This window comes from Aspergillus clavatus, genomic scaffold (genome assembly GCF_000002715.2).
Source record: "Aspergillus clavatus NRRL 1 1099423829805 genomic scaffold, whole genome shotgun sequence".
Taxonomy (NCBI): domain Eukaryota; kingdom Fungi; phylum Ascomycota; class Eurotiomycetes; order Eurotiales; family Aspergillaceae; genus Aspergillus; species Aspergillus clavatus.
This window is the reverse complement of record NW_001517094.1, coordinates 3,845,908-3,871,696: the sequence shown is the minus strand read 5'-3', so window position 1 is coordinate 3,871,696 and position 25,789 is coordinate 3,845,908. Positions and strand designations below refer to the sequence as shown.

Genomic DNA, 25,789 nt, shown 5'->3' with positions numbered 1-25,789 from the left:
CTACTTACATGGAACGCGCACACTATTGGAGAGAAGAACCAAACTGCCAATCGCAAGGATCAACAGTCGAGGTATGAAGGATCTCTAAGTGCGGATAGGTCACCCTCAGCGCGTCTTACAGAGAAATTCGGCTTCATTTCCCCCCTCACTCCCGTTGTCGGATACATATATCGTTGCTTTTGTTCGAGTTTTTGCTTCTTGTGTATACCCCCCCCATCGCATAGTCTTTCGGTTGTGCCTTTTGATATTCTTTTACTCTTCGTCCCATACCTTAACTCCGCCCTCCCGCCAGACGGAAGATTTTGGTCAAGATGGCCGCCAACGAAGCTGCTGGCGAGCACGCCGTCATCCCTCTCATCATCAACAATGACTCAGTCGTAACCGAGAACCTTCTTGATGTTTATGGCCCTGCAGAGGGCGAATTCCTTTACCGCTCCGCTGCCGCCTCAGTCGACGATGCCAACCGTGCCGTAGCAGCCGCCAAGGCCGCGTTCCCTGCGTGGAGCAAGATGAAGCCTTACGACCGCCGGGATATCCTGATGAAGGCCGCCGATATCATGTACGCTCGACGGGAGGAGTTGATCCGATACCAGATGGAAGAGACTGGCGCGGGGAGGATGTTCGCGGAGAAGACATGTCTGTTGGGAGCTGGTTTCCTGAAAGACTTTGCCGCTAGGATCCCATCCATTGAGGGCTCAGTGCCCTCGGTTGGAAAGGATGGCGAGTGCGCTATGGTATTCAAAGAGCCATATGGAGTGATTCTGGGAATCGCGCCTTGGTAGGTCTTCCGTTCTTTTCCGGCTGTGCTGCTTCACTTCGCCAGGTGTGGAAACTGACATATCGACTTGGTTAGGAATGCACCATTTATTCTTGGAGTCCGTGCCGTTGCGCTTCCTCTCGCAGCTGGTAATACCGCTATTCTTAAGGGCTCAGAACTGGCGCCGAAATGCTTCTGGGCCATTGGCGACATCTACCGGGAAGCTGGTCTCCCCGCAGGATGTTTGAATATTCTGTACCATCGGACGTCGGATGCGGCCGCAGTCACCACTGCTCTCATTGCTCATCCGGCTATCCGCAAGGTCAACTTTACTGGAAGTACCCAGGTCGGCTCCATCATCGCTGCGACCGCTGGAAAGTATGTCAAGCCGGTCCTCCTGGAGCTGGGAGGCAAGGCATCGGCCATCGTCCTGGATGATGCAAACCTGGAGAAGGCAGCATATTGCTGCGCCCTGGGGTCCTTTATGCATGTGAGTGGCGAATCCGCATTGATCTCCCGTAGGTGAATGCTGATCAGAAGCCAGTCTGGTCAAATCTGCATGTCGACCGAACGCATTGTGGTACAGCGGGCAGTTGCAGACAAGTTCCGTCAGCTACTCGCCGAGTCTTCGGAGAAGCTCTTCGGCAAGGCGACACCGGCACCTGTGTTGGTAACATCTGCGGCCGTCAAGAAGAACAAGGCACTTGTCGCTGATGCCCTCTCGAAGGGCGCCAGTGTTCTGTTCGGTGATGCGAACGCCACAGAATCCTCTGAGCATAGCCTGCGGCCCGTAGTTGTGGACAATGTCACCAAGGACATGGACATCTACTCTACCGAGTCGTTCGGTCCTACGGTGTCTCTCATCGTCGTTGACAGCGAGGAAGAGGCCGTCGCGCTGGCCAATGACACCGAGTATGGCCTTACGTCTGCCGTCTTCACGGACAATCTGTTCCGAGGTTTGAGAGTAGCCAAGCAACTCGAGGCTGGGTAAGTCAGCTGACTCTGAAGATAGAGGGGCATCTTGCTGATCATCGGTCTCTCTCTAGTGCGGTTCATATCAACTCCCTGACCGTGCACGATGAACCTGTCCTTCCACACGGCGGATGGAAGAGCAGTGGCTTTGGTCGCTTTGGAGGCGGCACGGCCGCTTATGATGAGTGGTTGCAGACCAAGACGGTCACTTGGACGCAATGAGGTACATGCGTGTCGTCCCAGAACTCGTAGATATGTCACAGTGTACAGGACTGGCGGCACAATTTTCTCTGTAGCGTCTTTGCCATTCATTCCATTACCTGGAGGTTCACCTGTCATTGCCATAGTAGCTATCATGCAGTATACAGCATGTGTACGGAAGACTTGCCCTTGTTTTCAAACGATTTTGTCTCTTCTTCATCCCGAGAAGATAATTCGGTCTATACCACAATTAGGATGGCCGATGGTCAGGATGGTATACCGTGTGCTGCTCTGTCCCATGTCATGTACACAATATGATCTTGTTGAAGAAGCCAATCGAGCTATAACAAGGGTTTTCTACCCCAGAATTCAGGAAGAAGATGGGCACTTGGGAGAACATCTCTGGAAATTCTGTGAACCAAGCGATATGAACCCCCCCAACACTCCAGGACAAACTGGTCCATGAATCCCTTACAGACTCATTCAAAAATCCAACCCGCGTATCCTCCCCAGTTTAAAAGTACCTCTAATGCATACTCCTAGGACTCCATAGAATTTGAGCATTTCCGTTGCGACCGCTATATGAGGATCACTAATCGTCTCCACGCAGTGCCCCAAGTGCCCAGCAGATGAGCCAATACAGCAATACAAATGGCGAATAGCCGGCTTGGAAACTTGCGAGACACCATAGTCATTTGTTTTCTCCCGACACATGGCCAGTGAAACACCAGGACTGCTTGAGGATTGAGGGTTACACTGCGACCTGCATATGCAACTCAGTATCTAGAATCTAGGATCTACTCCGTACTGCTCCTGACTTCCTTGAGTGCGTATTATGGACTCAATAGTCCCTGGAATATGGGTACTTAGGTAGGTATGGATGGAATGCCAGGTCCACAACCAATGGTAACCAGCGACAGCTTAGCCTCCGATCAACTTCCCAGGGCTCAAGGCTCAGGCACAATTTCGAGTGGCGCTGGACTGCCCCAACGGCTCCACCAGCCATGTCAGGAACAAGGAACAAGGAACGAGCGACCGAAGGTTGTCATTCAGGGAATCAGGGGTAAAGGCATAAGGATTAAGAATAAGGAGTGCTCAGCTGTGGTTGCCAAAAAGTGTATTTTTGTTAGTGTTGCGGCCGGGTGGCGTATGTTTCATTTGGATGAGATGATATGGAGTCAGTGTGGGCGCACCTGGACGCCAGTGGGATGGGACTGGGAGACTGAAAAAAGATGGTTCTGGTTTAAATACTACTATACAGAATACGACACGAATAGCTAAGGTAGTAGGAATCTATTTATGATCATAGACTGGGTAATATCCGGAGATTTGAGGTGGCAGTCAGTTCGACTAAGGTATTGATCAACCGAGGGCAAAGTAGACGGAAGAGGAGGAAAGGGAAGTAGCTCATTTATTACTGCAGGGAATAATAGACTCCAGAGTGACTTGAGTAATTCTTCAGGAATTCATCCCGTGAATAATACTCTCTTGAGACAACTGACATACTCCGAGTAACTACATATTGCGTGCTGAATGAATGATGAATCTCCCTTGGCACTTGGCAGAATATTTCCCCTTTCCTCCACGCCTCAACGCAGCCACGATGAGAAATCCCCCGAATCCAGGTTGAGACTCTACAGAGTATGTACTTCCGACTCAGTTTTGGACATCGTTTTAGCGGCTGATGGGCCAACTATCTTAACCACTCTCATCATGGGATGAGCACATCTCATTTTACTCTTGCGACCAGTGAGACCTGTGAGATGAGGTTGTGTTTGAATTCCTGCGCGTGTGGGACATTCCACCAGGTTGCTCCCACGACAACAGCAAGGAAATCCTCCTCAGTTGTCTTCGACGCGACTCTGCCGACATTTCTTGTTTACCAACGGCAGAAATGTTGACACTCCAATCTCCATCCCTAATAGATGTTCCTGAGACCGTTGGCGTTGAGACTAGAATCCTAGGGTCCTCGGGTGATTGGTGTCTGGCGAGCCCCCTTCTGCCTCTCCTCCAGGAGAGACAACAACCTAAGGCTTAGTTCGAATGCTAGCTTACTGCTCTTCGAATCTAATAATTTGAATCCCTCCTCCTCCCTTTCTCATTCCTCTCTTCCTTTCTTTCTTCTCTCCCTTTCCCCCTTCCAAACACTGGCATCTCTTCTCGTCGTTTCTTTCCCACGACAGTCACTCCTTTAACCAACCCAGTCATTCGTTCCAATCAATACCAGTCACTCTTTACATTTGACCATAACCCACGTATCTCTATTTCTAAAACCGAGAAAGAAAGAAAAAAAAAAGGAAAGCAATAAACCATATACACAAAATGCGTTTCATCACCCTGGCTGTTTCTTCCCTGGTGGCCCTGGCTTCCGCCTACACTGAGCCCAACTACGCCAAACCTCCTCTGGGCAACCCTATCCTCAAGCCTGGTCTGAACGAGCAGGTGTCTGCTGGCAAGTCCTACACCATTGAATGGACTCCCACCACCGAGGGCACCGTCTCGCTGGTCCTCCTCCGCGGCCCCAGCACCAACGTCGTCCCCATCGACACTCTCGCTGAGGCCATCCCCAACTCGGGCCACTTCGTCTGGACCCCCAGCACCAAGCTCGATGACGACGTCACCCACTACGGTCTCCTGCTCGTCGTTGAGGGCACCGGCCAGTACCAGTGGTCCACCCAGTTCGGTGTCTCCAACCCCGGCCACGCTGGCTCCTCCTCTTCCTCCGCCTCGGTGTCCGAGACCGTCCCTGCTGCTGAGCCCACCGCCACTGCTAAGCCCACTGCCTCCGAGGTCACCATCATCACCACCGAGAGCACCACCTACTGCCCGGAGTCTGAATCCGCCACTGCCACCACGCCCACCGCCCACGTCAGCCTGACCAGCATCCCCATCATCGTCGGCACCGGTGGTGTGTCCGTCCCCGTGGTCTCGCCCACTCAGACCCCTTACCGTCCCAGCACCCTGCAGAGCACCTATGGCACTAGCACCCCCACCGCCAGCGGCCCCTCTCCCCTCTTCACTGGTGCTGCCGACCGTACCGCCATCAGCCTCGGTGCCGTTGCTGCCGGTGTCCTCGCCGTTCTCGCCTTTTAAAGTGCTCGGGCAACTCTCTCTCCATGATGTGTACATTTTTCGGTGGATATAATTCTTCTTGAGTCTTTGAAGCTGAGCTTATCTTCTTTTTTTTTTTTTTTCTATTTTCCGTCTGTGTTTCAGCGTAGCCTGAAATATGATGTAATTTTTCTACCCCTGAAGGTCTTTCCATCTGTAATGGTCCTTGTACGCAGCAAGAAGATGGACTAATGAATCATGCCACGACCACCAGTAGTAGATTAGATAGCATCTTACATAGCCAAGCAATGCATGACGACCTGTCCTCGCGTCTATCGTTTTTTTCTAGAACACTGAACCTACCTACCAGACCTATCTTGTCGAGAACCCTCAGCCCTTCTTGCCTTTACACCACCAACATAAAACTTACTACACAGGGAGAGTCGAAACTAGTGTCACCCCTAAGTTTCATTTTTTGTTTCAGAAACTCATCTCTGATTAAGTGGCGGGGCTGGACTTTCTTATCTTATACTTATGCAATCTCATGTGAAGTCCTAGCTTAGATCAGCATTCATAATTCATCAGCTTAGTCATTACTTGCTTTCTAGTTAGTTAATTGACCGCCCGCAACGGCAGAACAAAGACCAGCTTCAACAGCGACGCTGATCCCCAAAGTAAACAAACATTCACCCCGTCTTCCGCTTTTACCATGTCAACAGACCATCTTGAGCTCAAATTATACTCGGAGGACGAGGAATTTCTTGTTCAAGGAAAGACAGAACCCAACAGCCGCTCGCAGACTTTGATCTACTTTGTGAAGGACACCAGGTGGTGGATCAAAGTAACTCTGATTGGTACAATCACTAACCTTCTCAACAATGGCCAAATCCAGCAGGCTTCGAAGCGTCAACGCCGCGTGTTATTCCAAGACCTCATTAGGCAAATCAACTACAAGCAACTCCCTCTCCTTGCCGACACTGTGACTGAGCTTATACTGGAAGCAGATACGGCAGCAACAAAGCACAATCTAGAGGTCGGATTAGTTGGCACCCTGGGCACGATGGAAGTTCTCAACATATTTCTGAAATACAAGATCCAAGAAGATCCCCTTCGTGTTGTCTATCCCGCGTCCGCCGATTACCCTTGTTTTCGAAAGATTCACGATGAAGAGCTGACACGCGACACGGAAATATCAGACGGAGTATTTCCAGTATACCACAACGGGGTACAATATATTCTCAAGATAGTTAACCGTCCTCTTTACGAACCTCGAGATACCCATGTCTTTCAGAAGGAGCTGGAGAATCTCGAGTACTTCACAGGCGTGCCCAATATTGTGCAGGCTGAGGGGGTTGCCGTATCTAGGAACCCCTATATGACTACGAGTGGTAGCGATGGACCCCTAGTTGTGACTGGGATTCTACTAAAGGCATATTCCGATGGATCATTGCGGGAGATTCTTTTGGAAAACCGTGTTGCGGAGTACGCTTGGAAGAAATGGCCCGTCCAAATCGGAACCGCGCTCAATCGCTTTCATGAGGCAAAGAAAACCCATATGGACGTAAAACCTTCAAATATAGTCATTGACAGCGGAGGAAATGCAGTGGTCATTGACATCAGCGGCATTGGCGGTATAACTCGGGAATGGTGCTCCCCAGAAATCCAAGATGAGGCGGCTCCCTTTGATCTTTCGTTTGAACAACGCCGACTTAACGATGTCTGGGCGTATGGGAAACTTCTGTCCGAGATCGCATTGCATGCGAGAGATGATCCATTCACGAAATCCTTGGAGCAGGTTGCAGAGTGTTTAATGAAAGACAATCCCCAATCACGCATGAGTTTACCATGGGCAATCAGATAGGTAATAGGCTAGGTTAAAGTAGATAGCGGTTGGATGTTGTACTAGTAGACTACAAAGTAGTCAGGTATCATGGCCAAATCATCTCAGATCGGACAGGTTACCCCGCAAATGGCCTGCCCCCTCATTGACAACGAATACTTTTGGATCACATGGGTACAAGAGGCCAAATACCCAATCAAGTGCCTTTTCGTCTCATATTGTATGTAGGTACCTGTCAAATGCGACTGTGCTAGCTATGCAAGTAGGTACTCAATTGTTAGGCCAGAATTCCGAAAGTGCCCTTCCGCGCTTTGCTTCCTTCTACCAACAGTATCAACACACCACTCAAGAAATGTGCTAAAGCCTTGGTCAGGATTTTCTTCAAATAGTACATACTGTAGTACAAAATCCGGGCAGTCTTCTCAGATAAATCTCCCCCAATCAAACTCTAACCCCACAAGCAAAGAACACCCAACTGAAAAATCCCATCCAAAACCCAAAACCAAACAAACAAACAACCAAAACAATTACATCACGTGACTGATAACCCCCCAAAACCCCCGATAACCAAAAAAAGAAAATCTCCCCATCCGATAAGCAATTTTCTCCTCCAGCCCAGTCCAGAGTCGTGTCCACCAGTTCACCCCCCCAAAACTCCATTTCGAGTGCTGCAGGCAGTACACACATCCGAACCCCCCCCCCCCAAACCAGAATCCGAGCAGAGCAGAGGAACAGATACCGGATACCAGATACCATGGCCCAAGGACCCCTCAAGAAAGCAAAGCCGAGCACGGCGAAACGGTACCCTCGCCTTTCTCCCCCATCACCTTACCTCAAAACCCCCATCTCGTATCATACCATACCATATCATATCATGGTGTGGTGTGGTGTGGCGTGGCGTGGCGTGGCGTGGGATATTACCCCGAGTCAAGTGATGAAACGAAGAGAAAGCAAACATGCTGACGATGAATTTTCGCGTTCTGTTCTGTGTATTAGGCCGTCCGCGCTCGCCCCGAAACGCGGGCCTCGCCAGATCGCGCCGAAGAAGGCGACGCTGATCAAACAGCAGAAGATTACCAAGGTATGATCTGCGTCTTATGTATATCTTCGGGGATGTTTGGGAATTAGGGGGCGGGGAGAAGAGGGAGAGGGAGAGGGAGAAGGAGAGGGCTAATGGGTTTTGGCCGGAGTAGAAACTTACGGCTGGGTTGATCTCGAAGACGGAGCGGAGTCTGGCGCAGAAGGCCGGACATTTGGAGTTGCTTGCTGGGGGGAAGAAGGATAAGAAGGCTGCTGCGGCGGCGGCGGCGGAGAAGGGGAAGGATAAGGGGAAGAAGTGAGGTGGTCTTGTTTTCTGGGAGGGAAATGGAGTTATTTTGGGAAGAGGGGAAGAGTTGTATCGATATATATCCATGACTTAATGAAGTGAGATACCCTGATTTACTTTGTATTTACTCCCGTATATGGTGTTGGGTGCGAGACGGGCTGAAGATGTAAAGTATCATGGATCTTATGCGGCTATGTACAGAAAAGAATAAACATGGCATCATCACCGTCACTCGTACTTGAGCATAAATAACATGACAAAGAAAATATAAGACGCTGTATAGGGTATCGTATCAAAAACTCCGGTTCCAATCCATCAATGATCTTTTTTTTTTCCCTCTTCCGTGTCTACATCTTCGAGACGCGGTTGGGAACACCCGCCTGCTCGATGAGCTCGCGGCCTCGCTCCATCCAGTTGCTGAAGCCGTCTTCGCTAGGGTCCATCGGGAAGTCGTCCCACACGGCATTCTCCGAGTCCGCGTAGGTCGACCAGACGCCCTTGGGGACGTCGGCGGTCGTCCAGGAAGGAAGCTTGGCCAGCACACAGGTATAGTAGACATAGAGGATGCGGCACAGCAAGTCGACCCGGTCCACGTAGTGCTGCTTCGACGGGTCGGGCTCGCGCCCGCCATCCCCGAGGCGCCTCCACCAGGACACTCGCCACCGGAGGGAAAGGAGGATATGGCCGAGCTGGCTTAGGAAGCGCAGGTGCGTCTCTTGTGAGATCTGTTTCCACTTGATGTTGTAGAAGTCCCGTTCAAGCTTCCGGAACCCTTCAACCTCCAGCATGCGGCAAATGATGCGAGACAGCTGCGCTGCCAGCAAAATCTCTCGCTGATCCTCGGGGTTGTGGATGTCCATCGGCCGTTCTTGACCGCCGGCTTGCAGCGGAACGAAGCTGTAACTAGCGCGGCTGGGCATGTTGTTCCATTGTGAGAGTAAAGACTGGGGAAAAGATCAGCAGCAGGTTCTAAGTATAAAGTGCCGAACCCAACTCACGTAGACATTGTTCATTGGATCGCAATCCTTGACACAGCTCAACCAGTTCTTCGACTTGTCCTTCGACTCCACGATCCGGCGGTCGATGAACTCGATGAAGGTAGACCGAGAGTTACCGTTGAAGTCGCTCAGGGACTTCAAAAACTTGTACGTCTCTCCCAGGTCGAGAACGTACAGCGAGCCCCACGCTTGGCTAGCACGGATGTTGAATCGTCCTTGTCGCTCGCCAAGGAACGTCAGAAGATCATTCAAGTCGAACTGGGACGGGATTTCCATCCGCACCCGACCCGACCGATCGACAGTTGGATGATTCACGGCGCGTTGAGCTGATTCCTAAGTTAGCTATGGGATCCAACAAACGGAATACTGAATCCATACAGATATAATTGCATGTTCCGTACTCGACGATATTCGCAAAGCAAGCTCGCGCGCATGGCTGTTCGTGGAGAGTAGGACGACAAGCGTCGCATGGTGAGCTACCATCACACTACTACCATTAGCCCGAACATTCTTGAAAAGAACGATCGACAGAAAAGAGATGGAGACAAACCTTTCGCTTGTTCAGGCGACACTGAACACATGTATCCTTGTTCTTCCTCCGCAATCCAGCGTTGGCCCTTCCGACCATGCTCAAGGGCCCCTTGCGGCGTGCCCCGCGCGGTGGGGAGACAAAGTCCGCAGAGGCGATCGAACCACCCTGGCCGTCCTCTTGAACAATCTGCAGCGGTTTGGCTTGACTCTGGTCAAGATTCACGTTCGAGGCTCGCTGCTTGCGCTTTCTGACGGTCGCCACCGACTGCAGAGCGAGAGCCTGAGGGCGACTTGATGCTCGCTGGGCAGCAGATGATGAAGCCCGAGACCGAGCGGAAGCTGACATGAAGAAAGTCTCCTGAGGATTCTCGCTGACCATAAATGCGGCGGCGTTTGGAATCGACTGTGGTGTCTCGGAGGGAGATCCCTCCTTCGACTCATCTTTCCAGGAACTGTCATCTTCGAGTTGTCTCTCCGCAAAGGCGGGCACCTCCTCACTCAAGGAAGAGTAGGAGCAATCATAGACTCCCGAAACGTCGCCTGAGTCCGATGAGCTTTCCGACTTGTATTGAAATGCATCCTGCACTCTCCCCTCGTCGCTGTGGAACCCAGAGTCTTGCGGATTCGTCGACCACGAAACCGGCGATGTCATGTGTGTAGGCAGCTGTGATTCAAGACTTTCCAGCCAGCGCGATTCCAGTGAGCGCGGAGAGCCCTGGAATGCGCGAGATTGGCCGACATTCTTGTTCAGGATCTGTGGTCCTAACGGAGGGGGGAGCGATCCTTGAGCCGACACATCAGAGTTGGGGTTGGCCGGTTGTTCGGCCCAAGGTTCGGCTGTGAAGGAGAATGCTTGAGACAGATTTTGAAAGGTCAGGTACTGATCCGGGTGAACGTCCGGAAAACCTTGACCGTGCGACAGCTCCCCAGCGTCGTCAACGATCACGGTGTTGTTTGGGGCCGCCGCGTCTTTAGCGTATGGGTAGAACAGGGGCGCATCCATGGGCATCCCAGCAGCCATGGAGTTGAACAACTGGAATTGCGGCCATGTCTCGTCCAGGTGGAAGTTGTCGTCCGTCGAGGAGGGCAAGGTTCTCGGGCTCACCGTCCCGCTGATGGTTCCTTCGATCGCGGCATCGGCGATGCTGAACTTCTCGGGGGAGGTAATTCCTGGATTGCTGCAAGCACATCGAATCCGTCAGCTAGCGATCGCGCATTGTACAGGAAGAGACAAGTCGCGAACCTCAGGTCAGAGTTCTGTCGAAACAGAGCTGCGTTGGGCTGATCGTCAGCCAGAGAACCTTGCAGGATCCCTAGATCTACAATATCCCCCTCATCTTGATTTGAATCCTGGCTGGTATCCCACTCGAGTTGCTGCTCGTAAGCAGTCTGTTCCCACGACGAGATGGAATAAGCGGTATCGGATTGCCAATTATCGAGTATTTTGGGGTCAATGCCCGCAGCCGTGCCAGCAGTCCCGCAGTCCATACAGGGGATATGCGAAACGAAAAATATCGGAAGGAAAAAAAGCGTCGATGACCTCTCGAGCCGGTAGAGACTCGAAAGGAACAAGACTCCCTAGAGACCAAGGTTTTTTTTTTTTTGACGTGTAGTTGGCGAAGCGGGAAGAGGACCTCTTCCCACCAGATAGCGAGAGGCGATGGAAAGTGGGTTGGAAGAACTTGGAAGTGACACCAAGTCACTCGATGATGGAGACGGAGATGAGTTGGTTGAGATGGATGAACGAGCGAGGAGTTGGTCGAGAAATAATAATAGAAAACAGGATTCAAACTCTCGTCTGACTCTAGTAATCTAGTAATGAGGACAGAATTTCATACAGCGTGGCTGATCTGACTGACTGACTGGTGGTGTTTGACGATTCCCCACCAAAGATTTTGCGGCGATCGGCCTCCGATTGTGAGGCTTGTCGTTTAGTGGGACGCGGCCGCCCTGCAAATGGCGACTGGGTGAAAAGACCGTTCAGCGTTCACTAAGAAGAGAATGGCGCGCTTTGATAAGCCCGCACTGGCCCAGAACCATTAATAAATGGGTCGCTTGGGAGGGGGGAGAAGGGGGTATAGAAAATTTGAATGGCTTCAACCAAGGTCTTGTTGGATGTTGTTGTTGTTGCTGTTATTGCACTACAGTGTCAAGAGATGACGAGAGGGGGGGGGGGCGCTGGGGGGGTCCTATGCACTCTTTTATTCTTATCTCAAGGTGCTCGATCAGCATTTCTACATAGTACCATCTGATGGGCATTGGGTGACTGCAGGCTACGGATGATCGGATGCCACGGAGGACATCCTTGTTAGTCAGTCCTCAGTAGTAGTAGTAGTAGTAGTAGTAGAAAGAGTCAAGCGTAGAACGTCAGTCAGGGGCGGCAGACGGGATGCTCAAATGTAGCGAAGATCAAGGCGGGCACGAGGTGGGTTGAGATGGTTCATTTGCTAGTTGGACTCGCTACGGGCGGCGTCCACTCCCAATCTCTGGGCATTATTCTTCCTCTGGTATTATTATTATTATTATTATTATTATTATTACGATGGATGAATGATGATTAATGATTTTTGGTTTAGGTTTTTTTCGCAGCTAAGCCAAGCGCCAAGTCATTTAAAACGATGTGCCTCTGTTGCCATTGACTGGCTGAGCTGCAATAATCATCCACTTAATCATATTACTACAACGGACGGAGCAAAGTGTACCAGTGCCAATGCCAACTCCGTCCCCAACTCCCACCTCCTAAAGGGGGCCAAGGCTCAGGTCTCTCCCAAGGTCGCAAACGTTCTGGTTAGTCGTTATTCGTGAACAAAGGATTTCCAGATTTGCAGATGTAGCGGATAATTATTACGCGACGGTATCATCTCATCGAAACACGATACGGGGAGGGGGGGTGTCCGTTGTCGTCCTTCCTCCCATCCCTTTTGTCTCACTGCAGATGATGCCACAGAGGACGGACTTCTCAACTTCTCATACGGTGGGTGTATGGGTTGATCAGTTTCGCTTCAAGTCGGCTATGGTTCGATCTATTCTAAGCATTATTTTCTAGCAGCATAAATCTTGAGGGATACCTTGCCGTGGATAACCCTATACAATCACAAAACATGCTGACAGCCTGACAGTCGAAGAGCCTCCACCTTGCCGTGATCCAGGACATTAACGACTTCATATTATTATTATTGACATCGAATCCCCCAAACTGCATGAAATCAAAATCGTCCACTGGGCTTAAACTCAGACAAAGAGGCTTTCTCCTTACTCCATAGTCCATACTCCATATAGTATCTTTAGTGTACTGAGGTACTCCGTAGTCATTATTGGTATTATCTGCCTTTCTACCCCATATCTCCTCCGTGCCCTATTCTGTAGTCCGTTCCCTGTACTCCGTAGGTTGTTGCTCTCTGATCTATCTACAGAGTACATATCTCAGATTACCACAAGGGGTAAAAAAATAAAAAAATAAATAAAAATCCTTCACCATCCCACGATGGACTCTGACCAAGGGTTGGTTTCCTTTCATATCTCTCAAATAGTCTTCAATCTTCCACTGAGCCGCTGACCACCGTCTTCATCTCCTGACTAACAATACCTTTCTGGAGTATCTCTCTACCGAGGAACGCTGGACTTCCTTCGGTGCGCTCTCAGTTTGCTTATCATCTTCACCGCAGCCTCTTTTCGGTTGTCCTGTGTCTCGTCATGTCATGTTCCATACAGTACGACCCCCCTTTGCCACTGTCCAAGTCTCCCCCAATCCTGACAATATCGTCCAGTATGGTACCTGCCATGACGGTCTTTTCAATACCAGATGGGCTCCTTGTCGAGTCTTACTCCAGCGTTCCCAACTCGCAAATTCCGGTGCCCCCGCAGCGCAAAACAGCTTCACCGTAGCCAGATTGGAGACTCCCCGGGATGTTTTCGGTAGTCGGGGGGAAGCATCGTTTGATTCAAGCTTCTGCATGGCTCGATCATTGCCCATCGCTGTCTCTATTATAAATACTTATTTCCCCAGTGCTGAACAGACCAAGCCGCAGCACGAGGGCAACCATATCATCATCCATATCTTGCTACGTGGGGGGAAACGGTTTCGGTTTCGATCTTTCTCCGCATCACATCACATTCTTCGAAGCATCCGCATCGCCGATACAAAAGTTCCAATCTCAAACCAGGCAAAGGACCCGGAGATTCCAAAAGAAAAAAAAAAAAAAAGGGTACTATTGAGAGCATTGACAACTCAGCATGCATATATTGGTAAGCTATCTACTTAATTCCCTCCATTGCTTTTTCCTCTACAGTTACCCGCGAGACCTTATCGGCGCATCAGCGAACAGACGAAAGAGGAAAATACTCATGTGACCCAATTGATCTCCAGGTTGTCAACGACGACGGACCGCCCTCGCGGCGTCTCTCCCCATACATTCGCCCTTTCGTCGACGCCCTCGAAGCCGCAGGCCACCAAGTCTCCGTCGCAATCCCAGCCCGCTCCCGATCCTGGATCGGCAAAGCGCACATCATCGAAGCCACCCAAGAAGCAACCTACGTGCCGCCGGACGCCTTCCGGGAAGACGGCACCTGGGACGACACGCACGAGCATGACGCCTCCCAGTCCGAATGGGCCGTCATCACAAACGGCACCCCCGCCAGCTGCACGCAGCTCGGCCTCTTCAACCTCTTCGCCGACCGCGCCCCCATTGACCTCGTGATCTCGGGGCCCAACCACGGCCGCAACGCCTCAACCATCTACAACCTCTCCTCCGGCACCGTCGGCGGCGCCCTCGAGGCCGCCATCTGCGGCAAGCGCGGCATCGCCATCTCCTTCGGCAGCAAGGACGAGCAGCCCGCCCCCGTCATCCGCGCCGCCGCCCGCCTCGCCGTCCGCATCGTCAACCACCTCGCCCGCAATTGGGACCCGCGCGTCGAGCTCTACAACATCAACGTCCCCATGCGCGACGACGTCGAGTCCAGACCCGTCCGCTACACCCATACCCTCCCTTACTACTGGTCCACGGGCTGTCTGTACGCCGAAGTCGCTGCTCCCGAGAAGAATGGGACGGCGGCGGCGTCGTCGTCGTCGTCGTCGTCGTCATCGGGCCTGGCCAACGGACACTCGAACCACGTCGGCGGCGACGAGAAGCGTGTGAAACTGTCGAATGGCACCGCGAAAGCCGTCAACGGGTGCGGCGGCGCGCATCTCAAGAAGCGCAAGTTCGTCTGGGCGGCGGAATTGTCCGAGATGAAGAAGGCGCTGCAGGCGAGTGAGGAGGGGACGGATGCGCATACGGTTCTGAATGGGAGTACCAGGTCAGTAGCTCTTTTTTTTTTTCTTTGGTGTCTCTTGATAACTCCAGCGCGTGCATGCGGTTTGCTAACTTTCCTGTCTTCTAGTGTGACTCCCCTGACTGCGAGCTTCTCGCATGTTCCTGGCCTCGCTGGACCTTTGAAACTTGATGATTGATTGAATTTATGATTTGTGGAAGGTGGGGGAGCTAGTTGATTGAGATAGATAGATACCCGCAAAGGTTTTTTTCTCTTTTTGCGTTATGAGAAACATTTGACATGACTATTGACTGAACGCTGTGCTGGATAACTTTGGTGGTTATTGGTTGAACAATCCTATGTAAGAAAGATACAATAACGGAAGCTTGATTTTGATATTCATCGGTGGCATTGGACGGGGCTCTAAGTTCTATGGACGCTTACGGAAGCTCAGCCACCAGATGGTGAGATAGAGCCACCAAGGCTACAGATGTTATGCACGAGGTACTACTATGTTTACTTCTTCGGGTCGATTGCATTGCCGAACCAAGTGAACTACTATGTCACAAGCTAATTAAAATACAAGAATGAGCTCGTCTTAGCTTCGCCAGTATAGCTACTAGACTCCAGCACCACGGTGAGGTGCGAGCTCGTCGCTGGAGGCCTGTCCGTCGGTTCGTCGAGCGACCCAGACGGCCAGGCACCTACTGAAGAATCAGTAGGATTTGCCCACAATCCCACAAGCCCCCGGAAGCCCCATTGTTAGATATACGTTTGTCGACAGTTATTGACACTGCAGGCTTGCAGGTGTCAATGGTGGCACTTGGTTGTGCTGTAAGTGCGAGTCAAAAGCCCCCGATCCCCTATATGCCGCTTAATAGTGACGTCGACAATTAGGGAAATGGCGTGTATGATGTGAGTGTCGGTTGTTGTGCTGTTGCTGCCTGATATTGCTGCCTGCTGCTGTCGTACCGCTATCGATACTGGTATCGATATAGTAGGTGCTATATGTTATCTATGAGGCGTCCCCAAGCTGTTTGGAGAACAGAAAACATATCGGTCACCAAGGCCTCTCTCACAACAAACAATCTCAAGAGAGGAGAACGATAATCACCAGCATACCACCCACACCAGCTCGCAAAGGAAGCGCGGTACCGCTAAGACTGCTGAAGTCAGAAACGATCACAGACCAGTTGAGGATGATGAAGATACTGACACTTCCACTCTTTCACCTTTGGCCGGCGCTGTATGAGTGCGACTCCCCAATGGATGTATCCATTGAGTTGCAGTCTCTGCTGGCCAGGCAGTATCTGCAGTGCTAACACGGCCTCCTAGCACAGCCTGTCGGTAAAGAAAGAGCCAAGCACTGGGTGAGTAGGACAATGCTTTGCAAGGTTGATTCCCCGTGGATAGGCTTGCGCCCTGGTGGTGAGAAGAAGAAGAAAAAGAGGAAGAGTGAAGGGGGGGGGAAGGGGTGGTATAAGTAGTGGGTTTGGGTGGGCTGCTTGCGTGCCTGCCTGGTAGGCACTCACTCTCTTCTTTCACTGTGACGCCTTCAGAAAGAAAAGACCCAGCCCGTTCAAGGCAGACACTGCCAGTTTTTGTTCTATGACGAGCGAAGAGATCCTCAGTATGTGGATCCAGAAGACATGAGCAAATTCAATGAGACTTTTCTGCCTGGTTCTACAATAAGGGATGCTCTGGAGATTTCTTGATGCTTTGTGGGGGGTGGTGCCATTATGGAAGAACACTCCTCTTCTAGCGTCTACTTGATATATCCCTCTAGATTCGTTCCCATCTATAGGCGCTCAGGCAATACACAGTGCTGGCGTGGTGGTATCTGGTTGAGTTGGACAACTATTGCAATATCGACTTGGATGGAATGATGCATTGCGTTTGATCATGTCCATCAGGACCAACTAAATCTTTTCTCCTCTGTTTTCTTCCCTTTTTCTGTTTATTATACTCTTCTGCCTTGTTTTGCCTCCCATGGTTGAAAACTGATGATGGAATCAACAGAGTACATTCACCCACCTATACCTGTAAACGATGCAAGTTGATCTAATTCAAATCTCTTGCCTCAGGCACTGCATGCCCTTCTATTCTTCTTAATTGACTCCGTATGGAAGGCCAAACTTTGGGGTGCGACAGCGTGCAATTGAGATTCTGACAAGGATATGGGACGTGATGTACTTGGGTATCCTCAAGGTCGGCCAGCTCACCCGGAGTAAATGACGAAGGACATCTACATGTTAATAACAATAAACCAATTGTATGCATATCGGTGTGCATGCAACAAGATTCAGGCACAGTGGTTGGGCTCTGCTATCAGATCATGGCTCATAAAATTAAAGGCCGGAACGTGGTTCTACGGATAAGGTATGAACATGTTAAATCACACAAACAGGCAGAAGAAGTAAAAACATGGAAGAGAGGAGACAGCTGATGTATAACCTATAGCGCCCTTGCAGCTTCTCCCGCGCCACTGTCCACAACCGAAGCCTGTTCAGCTCGCATCTTGCCCTTGCCAACGCCTCCCTCACCCACTCCCATTCTGCGAGCCACATAGCGCTGTGCAACAATGCCAACAGCCAAGGACAAAGACTCCTCGAGCCACTCCGACACCCATTCACGCGGATCGACAGCCCCGCTTTCGATAATCTCAGCGATCTCTTCCGGGACACTTGCACGCGGCACGTCCTCATCCCCTGCGTCATTGTCTGCAGATGCAGGAGCGGCAGCCTCGAGCCAATCGATCCATTTCTGCGGGATAGTCTGGGAGATGGTGTGAAAGGCGATACCGTGGATTGGGTCGTGGAGATAGAGTGCAAAAGCAATCTCCTCTTCTGTGGCCTCAGGCACATCAACTACGCCCGGCGGAGTCGCCTTGTCCGTTGCTGCTCCTGCCTGGAACAGCTCGGGGGAGGAAGTCTGGCTGATGGCCTGAATAGCCAAGAAAATATCGCTGCTCCGGACTGGATTTGATTCGCTCAGGATTTGAGTCGCATGTTTCGCGGCTTCTTCAATGCCGCCCCTCGAGGCGAAGTATTCCGTGGCGAAGGACTCCGCACTCGCCCGGGCGAGCTTGGTCGCTTCCACAGTGCCCCGAACAGCCGAAATGCTGCGGGGTTGCCCTGGGGTAACTGTACGCCACCACGGACCGTCATTCCAGCCTGTCCCGGAAAACGAGATACCGAGATCAAGTCCACGCTTTGGGCCCGACTCTTGGCCCCGCTGAACGACCAGGAGGTCTCCACCTTCTACTTGCGCCATCACGCGCGCGAAAACCGAGTATACGATAGGATCGATAGCGGGATAACCAGAGATATCGTGGGTAATGTGTATTTGGAGACGCTCGTGCGAGGAAATGGGAGGTGCAACAGTGTGAAGAATGGACGTGAACGTGGGAAGCGCTCTGTTCTTGAGCTCACCACCTGCAGCACATTGTTAGCACAGGTACAAGACGAAAAGAATGCAGATGACACTTACCCAGGTCCCTGAGAGCACCAACATTTCCGCGCATTTGCTGAGCCCATTTCTGGGCCTCCTCGTTCTGTTGGATTTCTTTAACTGCAGCTTCGGCCTGCTTCATGGCCGCAGTGGCGGTTGCGAAAAAGCCTCCCCACCATCTTCCACCGCCTGTGCTAGCAGAGGCCTCCTGCACCGTTGGCTTTTCAGACTCAGGCGGTTGTGTATTCGCAGCTTTGTTTCCGGCGCGGAATGAACGGGTGCTCTCCCCTGATTTACGAGTGCTCGACTTCTCTTCGCTGGTTTGGGGGGTAGATGCTGCTGCTGCAGGCTTCGGTGACTTAGTAGCCGATCTGGGCTCAGTCGTCGACAGACGGGGTGTGCCGGGGCCACTGCTCGGTCGTTGCGTGGCTAGATTGTCGAGTTCCGCAAGTATGTCTTGTTCAGACTGTGTAGCAGTAGGTGCAGCTGCCGTCTTCGGGGGTTGCTTATCAGTGTTTGAATCGATGCCGAGGTCGTCGAATTGAGCGAGAAGCTCATCGCTCGTTGGTTTCGTGCTTTTGGGAGGCATTGCCCTTGTGGCGTAAGTATTAGGCCCTGTTTTTGATATCACTAGAATGCTTGTACAGTAGTATGTTTGAGGAGAGATGCTGGTCAGAGCTTCTTGAGGGGGAATTTAATGTTTTGGCGGTGGGGAACTGATGACCTGCGCCAAGAACCGTTAGCGTGTCATTTGACAACGAAGCTATCTACAGAGTACTGTGTAGATAGTCCATACTACAACTTCAATAATGCTAGGATTAGTATCATTCTATGATAGTCTATCCTTTGATACGATGCAGCTAGCTCTAGCTTACTCAAGTCAGAGACTCTTTCAACCTTTTCTCTCGCCGCCTCTTCGGCGTCCAAGGCATCATGATGGTTTGGTTAGTACATAAGTACGTTTTTAAGACCAATCAAAATATATACGTACAAATCTCCGTACCACGTATCTCTCTTAGAAGGTTAGGTTGGTATCTGCCAGTCTTTTCAAAACCATTGTCTGCTGATCTCGCCATCCTCGTCAGGGTCATGAAAAGATTATCTGTATCTTCAAGTTGAATCCGAGAAAAGCGGAGCAATTCCGCGATGTTTGTTGTAGAAAAATGGAAAGCCTCCTTTGGCTGCTCTTCGACAGACCCATTGAGTCCAGTTTGGTTGATTGTAGTGAGCTCAAATTATGTATCATAACGCTTGCACTTCAATGTCAATATCGGGTTCTCGGTACGTCGGGTGAGGAGCTTTCAGATGTAGATAAATGTCTTTACAGTGGCTGGCTTCTATATCAGACGCGGAATGATTATTAAGGGAAAGAACTCTAGAAGAATCGACACATCCTATATCCAACCAAGCCTGCTTTCTGTCAAAGCAGCATTCATTTCTTCAAAGCACAGTTGACGGCTCCTCGTTCATCTTGATAGTTATTAACCCGCGGTTCGGGCCCATTTCTTCCCCGCGGCGGGGCCCTTCCCGAGAGAGTGTCATCAACCCAGGGCCGTGGGGCATCTCGATGATGAACATTTAAATAACGCAGAACCCCATGTTCAACAGTGGACCACAAGACGTGTATAGTATCATAAACCAAGGCTTGGAAGATCCGAAGACGTGCCATCTCAGTCCGATTCAGGTACTCTCGTGCAAATATCCCTCGAAGTAAGTGTCAACTACAACGATATCAAAACCAAAGTGCATGACTCATCACATACAGTATAGACATCGGCTGATTGGAGTTAGTTCTTGAACTTATCAACTTTCCTTGAACCGAGAATATCTCCCGAAACATCACAATGCGTCTTCCATACGTTCCAGAGCCTCCTCCCACCACCACACCCGAAGAGGCAGATATTCTGGCCCGAGTACAGGCGAGACGTACTCCCGGGGGCTTGATCCCACTTGATCGCGCCCTTCTACACTCATTTCCAGTGGCAGACGGGTGGAATTCATTCATTGGGGCGATTCGGACAAAGACAAGCCTGACAACTATCATCAAGGAACTGATCATTTGCCGCGTGGCCGTTCTGAACGGAGCATGGTTCGAGTGGGAACACCATGCTCCTTTGCTGCAGGAGGGTGGATTCAGCGAGGACGGGATGCTCGTTGTCCGAGATGCGCGGGCAAATATAGCCCAGAAAGTCGAGGAGAAGGTCTTGAGTCCAGCTGAAGGCGCGGTTCTGAAGTATACAGATGCTATGACTCAGACGGTTGCGGTGCCAGATCTAGTGTTCCAGGATCTCAAAAACTTTTTTAACGAGAAGGAAATTGTGGAGATCACGGCGACTTCGGCGGCGTATAACTGTGTCAGTCGATTCCTTGTTGCGTTGGATGTTGGTGAAAGAAATATTCAGGATTGAGTATATACTGAGCATGGAGAGTGACTAGCCGAGGGCAAAAGCTGTCAAATTAATATTCCACATCACAACAAAAATGGAGACTCAACAATATCCTTAACAGTAGACGATGATCCAGCAGAAGGCGCAATAGATCGTAAGAAAGAGTACTAGGCACTGGCACTGCAAATGGAGAGAGGCATACTGACCTTCCTAGGACTACATAGTTGCCATTTTAATCCGGGAGCAAGGACAAGGAGCATCTCACCAGCAGCCAGTCATACAGAATGATGAAAAAGCAGTTTGTGATTCGGGAAAGATAGTCAGAAATCATCAAATAAGAAAAATAAGTCACCAACGAACCCTATGCCGGCATACGAGTTTAATATGAGGCCCATAAGGTCTGATAGGAGTTAGGGGACTTGGGATTCTCGACAGCTTTTCTACTTCGTCCCAAGCTTTCACCTCTTCAATACCTCGTTTGAACTTTCAGTTTAGCCAACCTTCGGCAATCAACGAAGCAGGGACTGCTAGTGTGGATATACATTGTGGTACAATGACTAATACAAACATATTGCAATAGTTAGAGTAGTCCTCATATTACAGGAGATACAAGGAGTCCATATAGTAGGTTAATCGACATGGGCGCTTGGCGCTCAGTTTACCGAGTTGCTGCACTATGATGCTGCATGGAGACCTTTTCATGACAATTCCAGATGAAGTCTTTGCAATCGAGATGTAGATGACCTACTGCTGAAAGATCATAATCAGCTGAGTCCATGCCAACATATGTCCAATAATTCATTTGAGATGGGCCCCATCACTAGCAGCCCTCTTGGGTTGCGCTCACTTGCTTCCTAGGGTTGGAAGAGCTACAGTAGAGTCTACAGGCTACCGTCGTTACTAGGAAGTAAGATAGTTTAAACAAGCGCATGGTGGGAAAGAGGAGTGGAGGACACTCAAATAATATGGCGCTGATGCTTGAAACTGAGTAGCGACATGGGGGTCACGTGGAGGGATAAATGGGCTCTTAACGGCGTCGAAAAAGGGTCTCTCTACGAGGTAGGTGGCCCGCAATTTACAGGCTGCCTAAGGTACTAGGTAAGGTAGCTTTACCAGAGTATATCTACTTAGCTATAGGGGCGTTGGGAGTCGGAATATGGCTCATTGAAGATGCACCGGCCACAGTTATCCTTTAAAATGCATTAGGATCATGTAGCCATGGTTGATTTGATCTATGCTGGAAAGCCAAAAATCTAAAGAAGTCAACGTGATCGTGCAGTCACATAGGTAAAATCAATTGTTCATGATGGTATTATGGTAATATATTGTAACGAATACATGACGGAAAACAGAAGATATACAAATCTCAACCATCGTGATTGGTTTCTGGATTAAGTAAAGTGGGCGGCCGTCCTCTTCCGGATGGCTCAAGGCCACGATTTTGCGGGTGGTGTGGGTCTTTCTGTATGGTAAAGCAGGTACGGCTAACGCCTAGTAAAAGCCCAAATACCTTACCTTACTTCCATTCATGATAACAACACCTTTTTTAGGCTCTACAGACTCTTCTCTTGGCCTCACTACTATTCATTTTGACTACTTCCATATCCTCCATCCCCTTGTTGTTCATCTGCTGTGCCTCAAGTAGCTTTGGATGCATTCACTATTGATGGTGTCTAGTATACATTCTCTTCTTCGATCTTATCTCTTCTCCTCCTTTACTCTTTTCTCCTTTTTCTCTCCATCTTCCTACTACATCATCTACTACTACTAACACCGACTCCACGCCTCAACAAGCATTTCCAAAGCATTTTTTTAATCAAGCATCTTGAAATACGTTCAATTTGACTTTTTTATCAATATACCTACTGCCTATCATCTTTTCTCTTGACTCGACTGTGTTTTAGACGTGGTTGGAAACATCTCTGCTTACCCATTCTTCTACTTCAATCTACTCCATCCTTCATACTATCCCTGTCAACCTATCGACAAGACAGGCTTCTCTCAGGACAAATAATCTTCCTCGAACGATTCTTCTGATCTGAGAATCTAATATCTCTCATCATTTTAACTCGATTACAGACTGGCTCTGCTTCGAATTTCCTCCAAGGTACGTATGGGAAGATCGTGTGCTCCAGCACCACACTGCTTTTTTACTGCTCGAAACTTGCAATACTCTGTACCTTTTATGCCATCGCATCTCCTAATTTCACCAAATCACTATCACCTTCAAATTGAATCTCAGATCTGTTCCCCCTTATAATTAGATATCTCTGGTATCTGCTCCTCTCACTCCTTCATACTGTGGCGGCTCGCACAGCATCCAATACTGCTGGCGTCTTGGCATTTTGCAAGCGAACTTTTTTCCCTTTCGGAGTGCATTGGACTAACTGTATGTCTAGAGCTCATTTTTCCTTTTTGTTTTTTTTTGGGGGGAATATCCAAAGAGACCTGGATCCGTTATCTACTAATAATTTCTGAGCTAACATCCTGGGACTATACGTTGTCCATCTCATTTTGATATCTCCGTTGTGCCGTTATGGCTCCTGTCGCTCAGAGCGACCTTGAGATGAACACCCATACTTCGGACATGGCCAGCCAGGCCTCTTCTCTCCGCCGACAATTCTCCGAACCACTCTCTGCTCATTCTGCTTCAACCCAGACATCACAATCTCCTTCTTCATCGACGCTAAAGTCCAAATGCTACTGGTGCGGTGAATATTTCAGCAGCTCCAAGACGACAAATAACGGATCTACTCCTCTGAAGGAGCATATCGTCGCAGCACATCCGCACATAGCTCAAAGATATTCTCTCTACGACGGTGCTGTTGACGAGAATCTGGCTAATGGAGGACTGCAAGTCTCTCAGGCGCCATCAGAAGAGGCTGCAGCTTCCGGCGTTGATGAAATTGAAACTGGTGAAGCTGAAGAGGCTGGCACCGTCAAAACGTACGAGGGTGCTGCGGATGGTGAGACCGATGTAGCATCTGACATAGCATTGACCAATACGTCTCTGGGGCCAGCTCGTGGCCAGACTTCGATCATTGAACAGCGTGTCCACAATCTTTGGAACATTCATGATGTCCACAAATTCTCCCCAACATACGAGGACACTCTAGCCGAGGTTGAAGACGTCTGGGATGCGGCATTCCGCAATCCAAAGCGTGGCACGAAGCGGGATGCATCTGACCTTCCAATTCGCCCCGGCCCATACAAAAAGAATACAGGCAACAAGGGAGACTTTTTGGAGGTTAACCACCTGGAAAATCTTTTATCCCAACTTCGTGATCCGGAGTATCGGCATGTAGATGAACTATATGCAATCACAGCGAATGTTAATCTTGCCTTGAAGACATGGCAAGAGGAGTACTTTGCTATCGACAAACTTTACAAGCTTGCAACTCGCCAACAAGGCAAGCCTAGCGCGGATCCAAGGAAGCTAGAAGAGATCGCTGTGTTTGAGAGCCAAAAGGAGGCAATGCTCTACGGCTACAAATATGATCCCAAAGCACCTGGTGGCATCCAGGATCCTTTCGAGCAAGGTGGCTTTACGCCCACTACTTCCCAGGCCCTTAAAATCAGAGCTAAGGGTGACCCTAATCCTGATGGATGGCCGATAATCCACAAATTCGGCGCCGCCTACGTGCCCATGTTACCGAAACCACCCGCCCAATCAACTGTCGCCAAGAACACTCGCCGACGCAAAGCAGCGGAGATGGAGGCAGCAAGCCAAGCAAACGAGACAGATGAAGTCAATATAGGAACGCCTACGCCCGCAGAGAACAGAGACGACTCTCTGCCACCAGCGAAGCGGCGAACTCGCCATCGCCGCACGGCGCCCGATGCAGATCAAACACAAGACAACACGCCTGCACCTTCGGCCCCTGCTTCTCCTGCTCCTGTTTCTGTTGCTGCCCGGGGCTCCGGTCGTGCACGCGGTCGGGGACGCGGTCGAGGTGCCGCCCGTGCCCCTTCGCGGGCCGTTTCGGAGACGCCACAGCCTACGGCGAATGCGACCCCAGCTCCAGTTCGGGGCCGCGGCCGCGACGCTAAAGTGGTTGCCTCAGCAGCGACACAACCCGTGCCTTTGCAGGCTCGTCCTCCATCCATCTCATCTGGAACATTGTCCCAACTCGCTCCAATTGAGCCGGCACCCAGTGGCGGTTCTGCGGCGGTGTCCCCCGCGACCACTCTTACAGGAGATGCAGACATCAACATGCCGTTAGATCCATCTGAGCTTGCCAGGCGAGAGAAGATCGCCAACGCCAAAAACCCTCGACGTACTGAGGCTATGCTCAACCATTGGGCCCGATTCAATCGGGAGGGCCGGATCCGCCGACCCAAGCGGTCGAAATCCCAAGTGGCCGCGGACCGCGCAGCAGAGGCCGCCAAGAAGGCAATCGAGCCCCGGAAGATTGGGATGAAAGGACCCGGGTCCCAGACTCCCGTTCCCGGGGGTTCGGGAGTCGACATGGGAATCGCACCAGCTCCAATGGTCCCCCCTGTGCCGCTTCCTCTGCCCTCAGGCCCTCCTGGATTGGCGCCGATGCCTACAGCCCGAGGGTCTTTGACATCTCCCTACGCACCCATTGATCCGCGGGCTGTGTCATCGTTCCCCCCTGGTCCTCCCGGACCATTTCAGCAGCCGTCTGCTCCAGTTCCGTATCGTACCCCGTACCCTGATTATTATATCCCATACGGTGCGGCGGCGGCTGGGATGCCTCCACCAGGTCCCACACGACCTGCGTGAGTAGGCAACTACCTTGTGGGTTTATTGCTTTGGCTGTTGTCGAAGATTAGCTGTCAGCTCGCCTTCTGTTGGCGCTTTACTCGGCCACATTGATGCATACCGATACTTTTGTGTTCATTTGACACAATTCAGCGTTTGGAGTTGAAAAAAAAGCATGTATACTTGACCCCTATGTCTTTTCCTGTATCATTATTCGGCTGGATGTTTCTGGTACTCCTTGGGTCATTGCGCTGAGATTGCAATCACCTAATCTCTTTTTGCAACGCAGATCTTATACA

The 25,789-nt window shown here is 50.6% G+C and overlaps 9 protein-coding genes across 9 annotated transcripts, besides 12 other annotated features; 7 read left to right on the top strand and 2 right to left on the bottom strand.

The window, feature by feature from the left end:
- Nucleotides 1-311: 311 nt before the first annotated feature.
- ACLA_030990 (aldehyde dehydrogenase) lies at nucleotides 312-1,951 on the top strand (the record flags this gene model as incomplete). Its single annotated transcript, XM_001269791.1, has 4 exons — nucleotides 312-778; nucleotides 854-1,247; nucleotides 1,302-1,744; nucleotides 1,804-1,951. 4 exons carry the CDS (start codon nucleotides 312-314, stop codon nucleotides 1,949-1,951), a joined length of 1,452 nt encoding a protein of 483 aa, XP_001269792.1.
- A 2,301-nt stretch (nucleotides 1,952-4,252) lies between these two features.
- Nucleotides 4,253-5,023, top strand: ACLA_030980 (GPI anchored serine-threonine rich protein; the record flags this gene model as incomplete). The annotated part of the gene is made up of 1 exon (XM_001269790.1): nucleotides 4,253-5,023. One exon carries the CDS (start codon nucleotides 4,253-4,255, stop codon nucleotides 5,021-5,023), a length of 771 nt encoding a protein of 256 aa, XP_001269791.1.
- Nucleotides 5,024-5,690: 667 nt separating this feature from the next.
- ACLA_030970 (protein kinase domain protein) lies at nucleotides 5,691-6,842 on the top strand (the record flags this gene model as incomplete). The annotated part of the gene is made up of 1 exon (XM_001269789.1): nucleotides 5,691-6,842. One exon carries the CDS (start codon nucleotides 5,691-5,693, stop codon nucleotides 6,840-6,842), a length of 1,152 nt encoding a protein of 383 aa, XP_001269790.1.
- A 248-nt stretch (nucleotides 6,843-7,090) lies between these two features.
- Nucleotides 7,091-7,219: a mobile genetic element.
- A 356-nt stretch (nucleotides 7,220-7,575) lies between these two features.
- Nucleotides 7,576-8,161, top strand: ACLA_030960 (DUF2462 domain-containing protein; the record flags this gene model as incomplete). Its single annotated transcript, XM_001269788.1, has 3 exons — nucleotides 7,576-7,622; nucleotides 7,818-7,902; nucleotides 8,015-8,161. 3 exons carry the CDS (start codon nucleotides 7,576-7,578, stop codon nucleotides 8,159-8,161), a joined length of 279 nt encoding a protein of 92 aa, XP_001269789.1.
- Nucleotides 7,665-7,697: a microsatellite.
- Nucleotides 7,697-7,734: a microsatellite.
- Nucleotides 7,702-7,734: a microsatellite.
- Nucleotides 7,962-7,991: a microsatellite.
- Nucleotides 7,963-7,991: a microsatellite.
- Nucleotides 8,162-8,495: 334 nt separating the features above from the next.
- Nucleotides 8,496-11,165, bottom strand: ACLA_030950 (uncharacterized protein; the record flags this gene model as incomplete). Its single annotated transcript, XM_001269787.1, has 5 exons — nucleotides 8,496-9,092; nucleotides 9,147-9,472; nucleotides 9,525-9,633; nucleotides 9,697-10,855; nucleotides 10,921-11,165. The coding sequence occupies 5 exons, from the start codon at nucleotides 11,163-11,165 to the stop codon at nucleotides 8,496-8,498; spliced, it is 2,436 nt and encodes an 811-aa protein (XP_001269788.1).
- An 833-nt stretch (nucleotides 11,166-11,998) lies between these two features.
- Nucleotides 11,999-12,024: a microsatellite.
- Nucleotides 12,000-12,024: a microsatellite.
- Nucleotides 12,025-12,185: 161 nt separating this feature from the next.
- Nucleotides 12,186-12,217: a microsatellite.
- Nucleotides 12,187-12,217: a microsatellite.
- Nucleotides 12,218-13,910: 1,693 nt separating this feature from the next.
- Nucleotides 13,911-15,126, top strand: ACLA_030940 (5'/3'-nucleotidase SurE; the record flags this gene model as incomplete). Its single annotated transcript, XM_001269786.1, has 3 exons — nucleotides 13,911-13,922; nucleotides 13,978-14,972; nucleotides 15,057-15,126. The coding sequence occupies 3 exons, from the start codon at nucleotides 13,911-13,913 to the stop codon at nucleotides 15,124-15,126; spliced, it is 1,077 nt and encodes a 358-aa protein (XP_001269787.1).
- Nucleotides 14,732-14,760: a microsatellite.
- Nucleotides 14,733-14,756: a microsatellite.
- A 2,255-nt stretch (nucleotides 15,127-17,381) lies between the features above and the next one.
- On the bottom strand, nucleotides 17,382-18,966 carry ACLA_030930 (DUF5427 domain-containing protein MTC1; the record flags this gene model as incomplete). The annotated part of the gene is made up of 2 exons (XM_001269785.1): nucleotides 17,382-18,361; nucleotides 18,417-18,966. 2 exons carry the CDS (start codon nucleotides 18,964-18,966, stop codon nucleotides 17,382-17,384), a joined length of 1,530 nt encoding a protein of 509 aa, XP_001269786.1.
- Nucleotides 18,967-20,221: 1,255 nt separating this feature from the next.
- On the top strand, nucleotides 20,222-20,785 carry ACLA_030920 (carboxymuconolactone decarboxylase family protein; the record flags this gene model as incomplete). The annotated part of the gene is made up of 1 exon (XM_001269784.1): nucleotides 20,222-20,785. The coding sequence occupies one exon, from the start codon at nucleotides 20,222-20,224 to the stop codon at nucleotides 20,783-20,785; it is 564 nt and encodes a 187-aa protein (XP_001269785.1).
- Nucleotides 20,786-23,300: 2,515 nt separating this feature from the next.
- Nucleotides 23,301-25,511, top strand: ACLA_030910 (uncharacterized protein; the record flags this gene model as incomplete). Its single annotated transcript, XM_001269783.1, has 1 exon — nucleotides 23,301-25,511. The coding sequence occupies one exon, from the start codon at nucleotides 23,301-23,303 to the stop codon at nucleotides 25,509-25,511; it is 2,211 nt and encodes a 736-aa protein (XP_001269784.1).
- Between the last annotated feature and the right edge of the window lie 278 nt (nucleotides 25,512-25,789).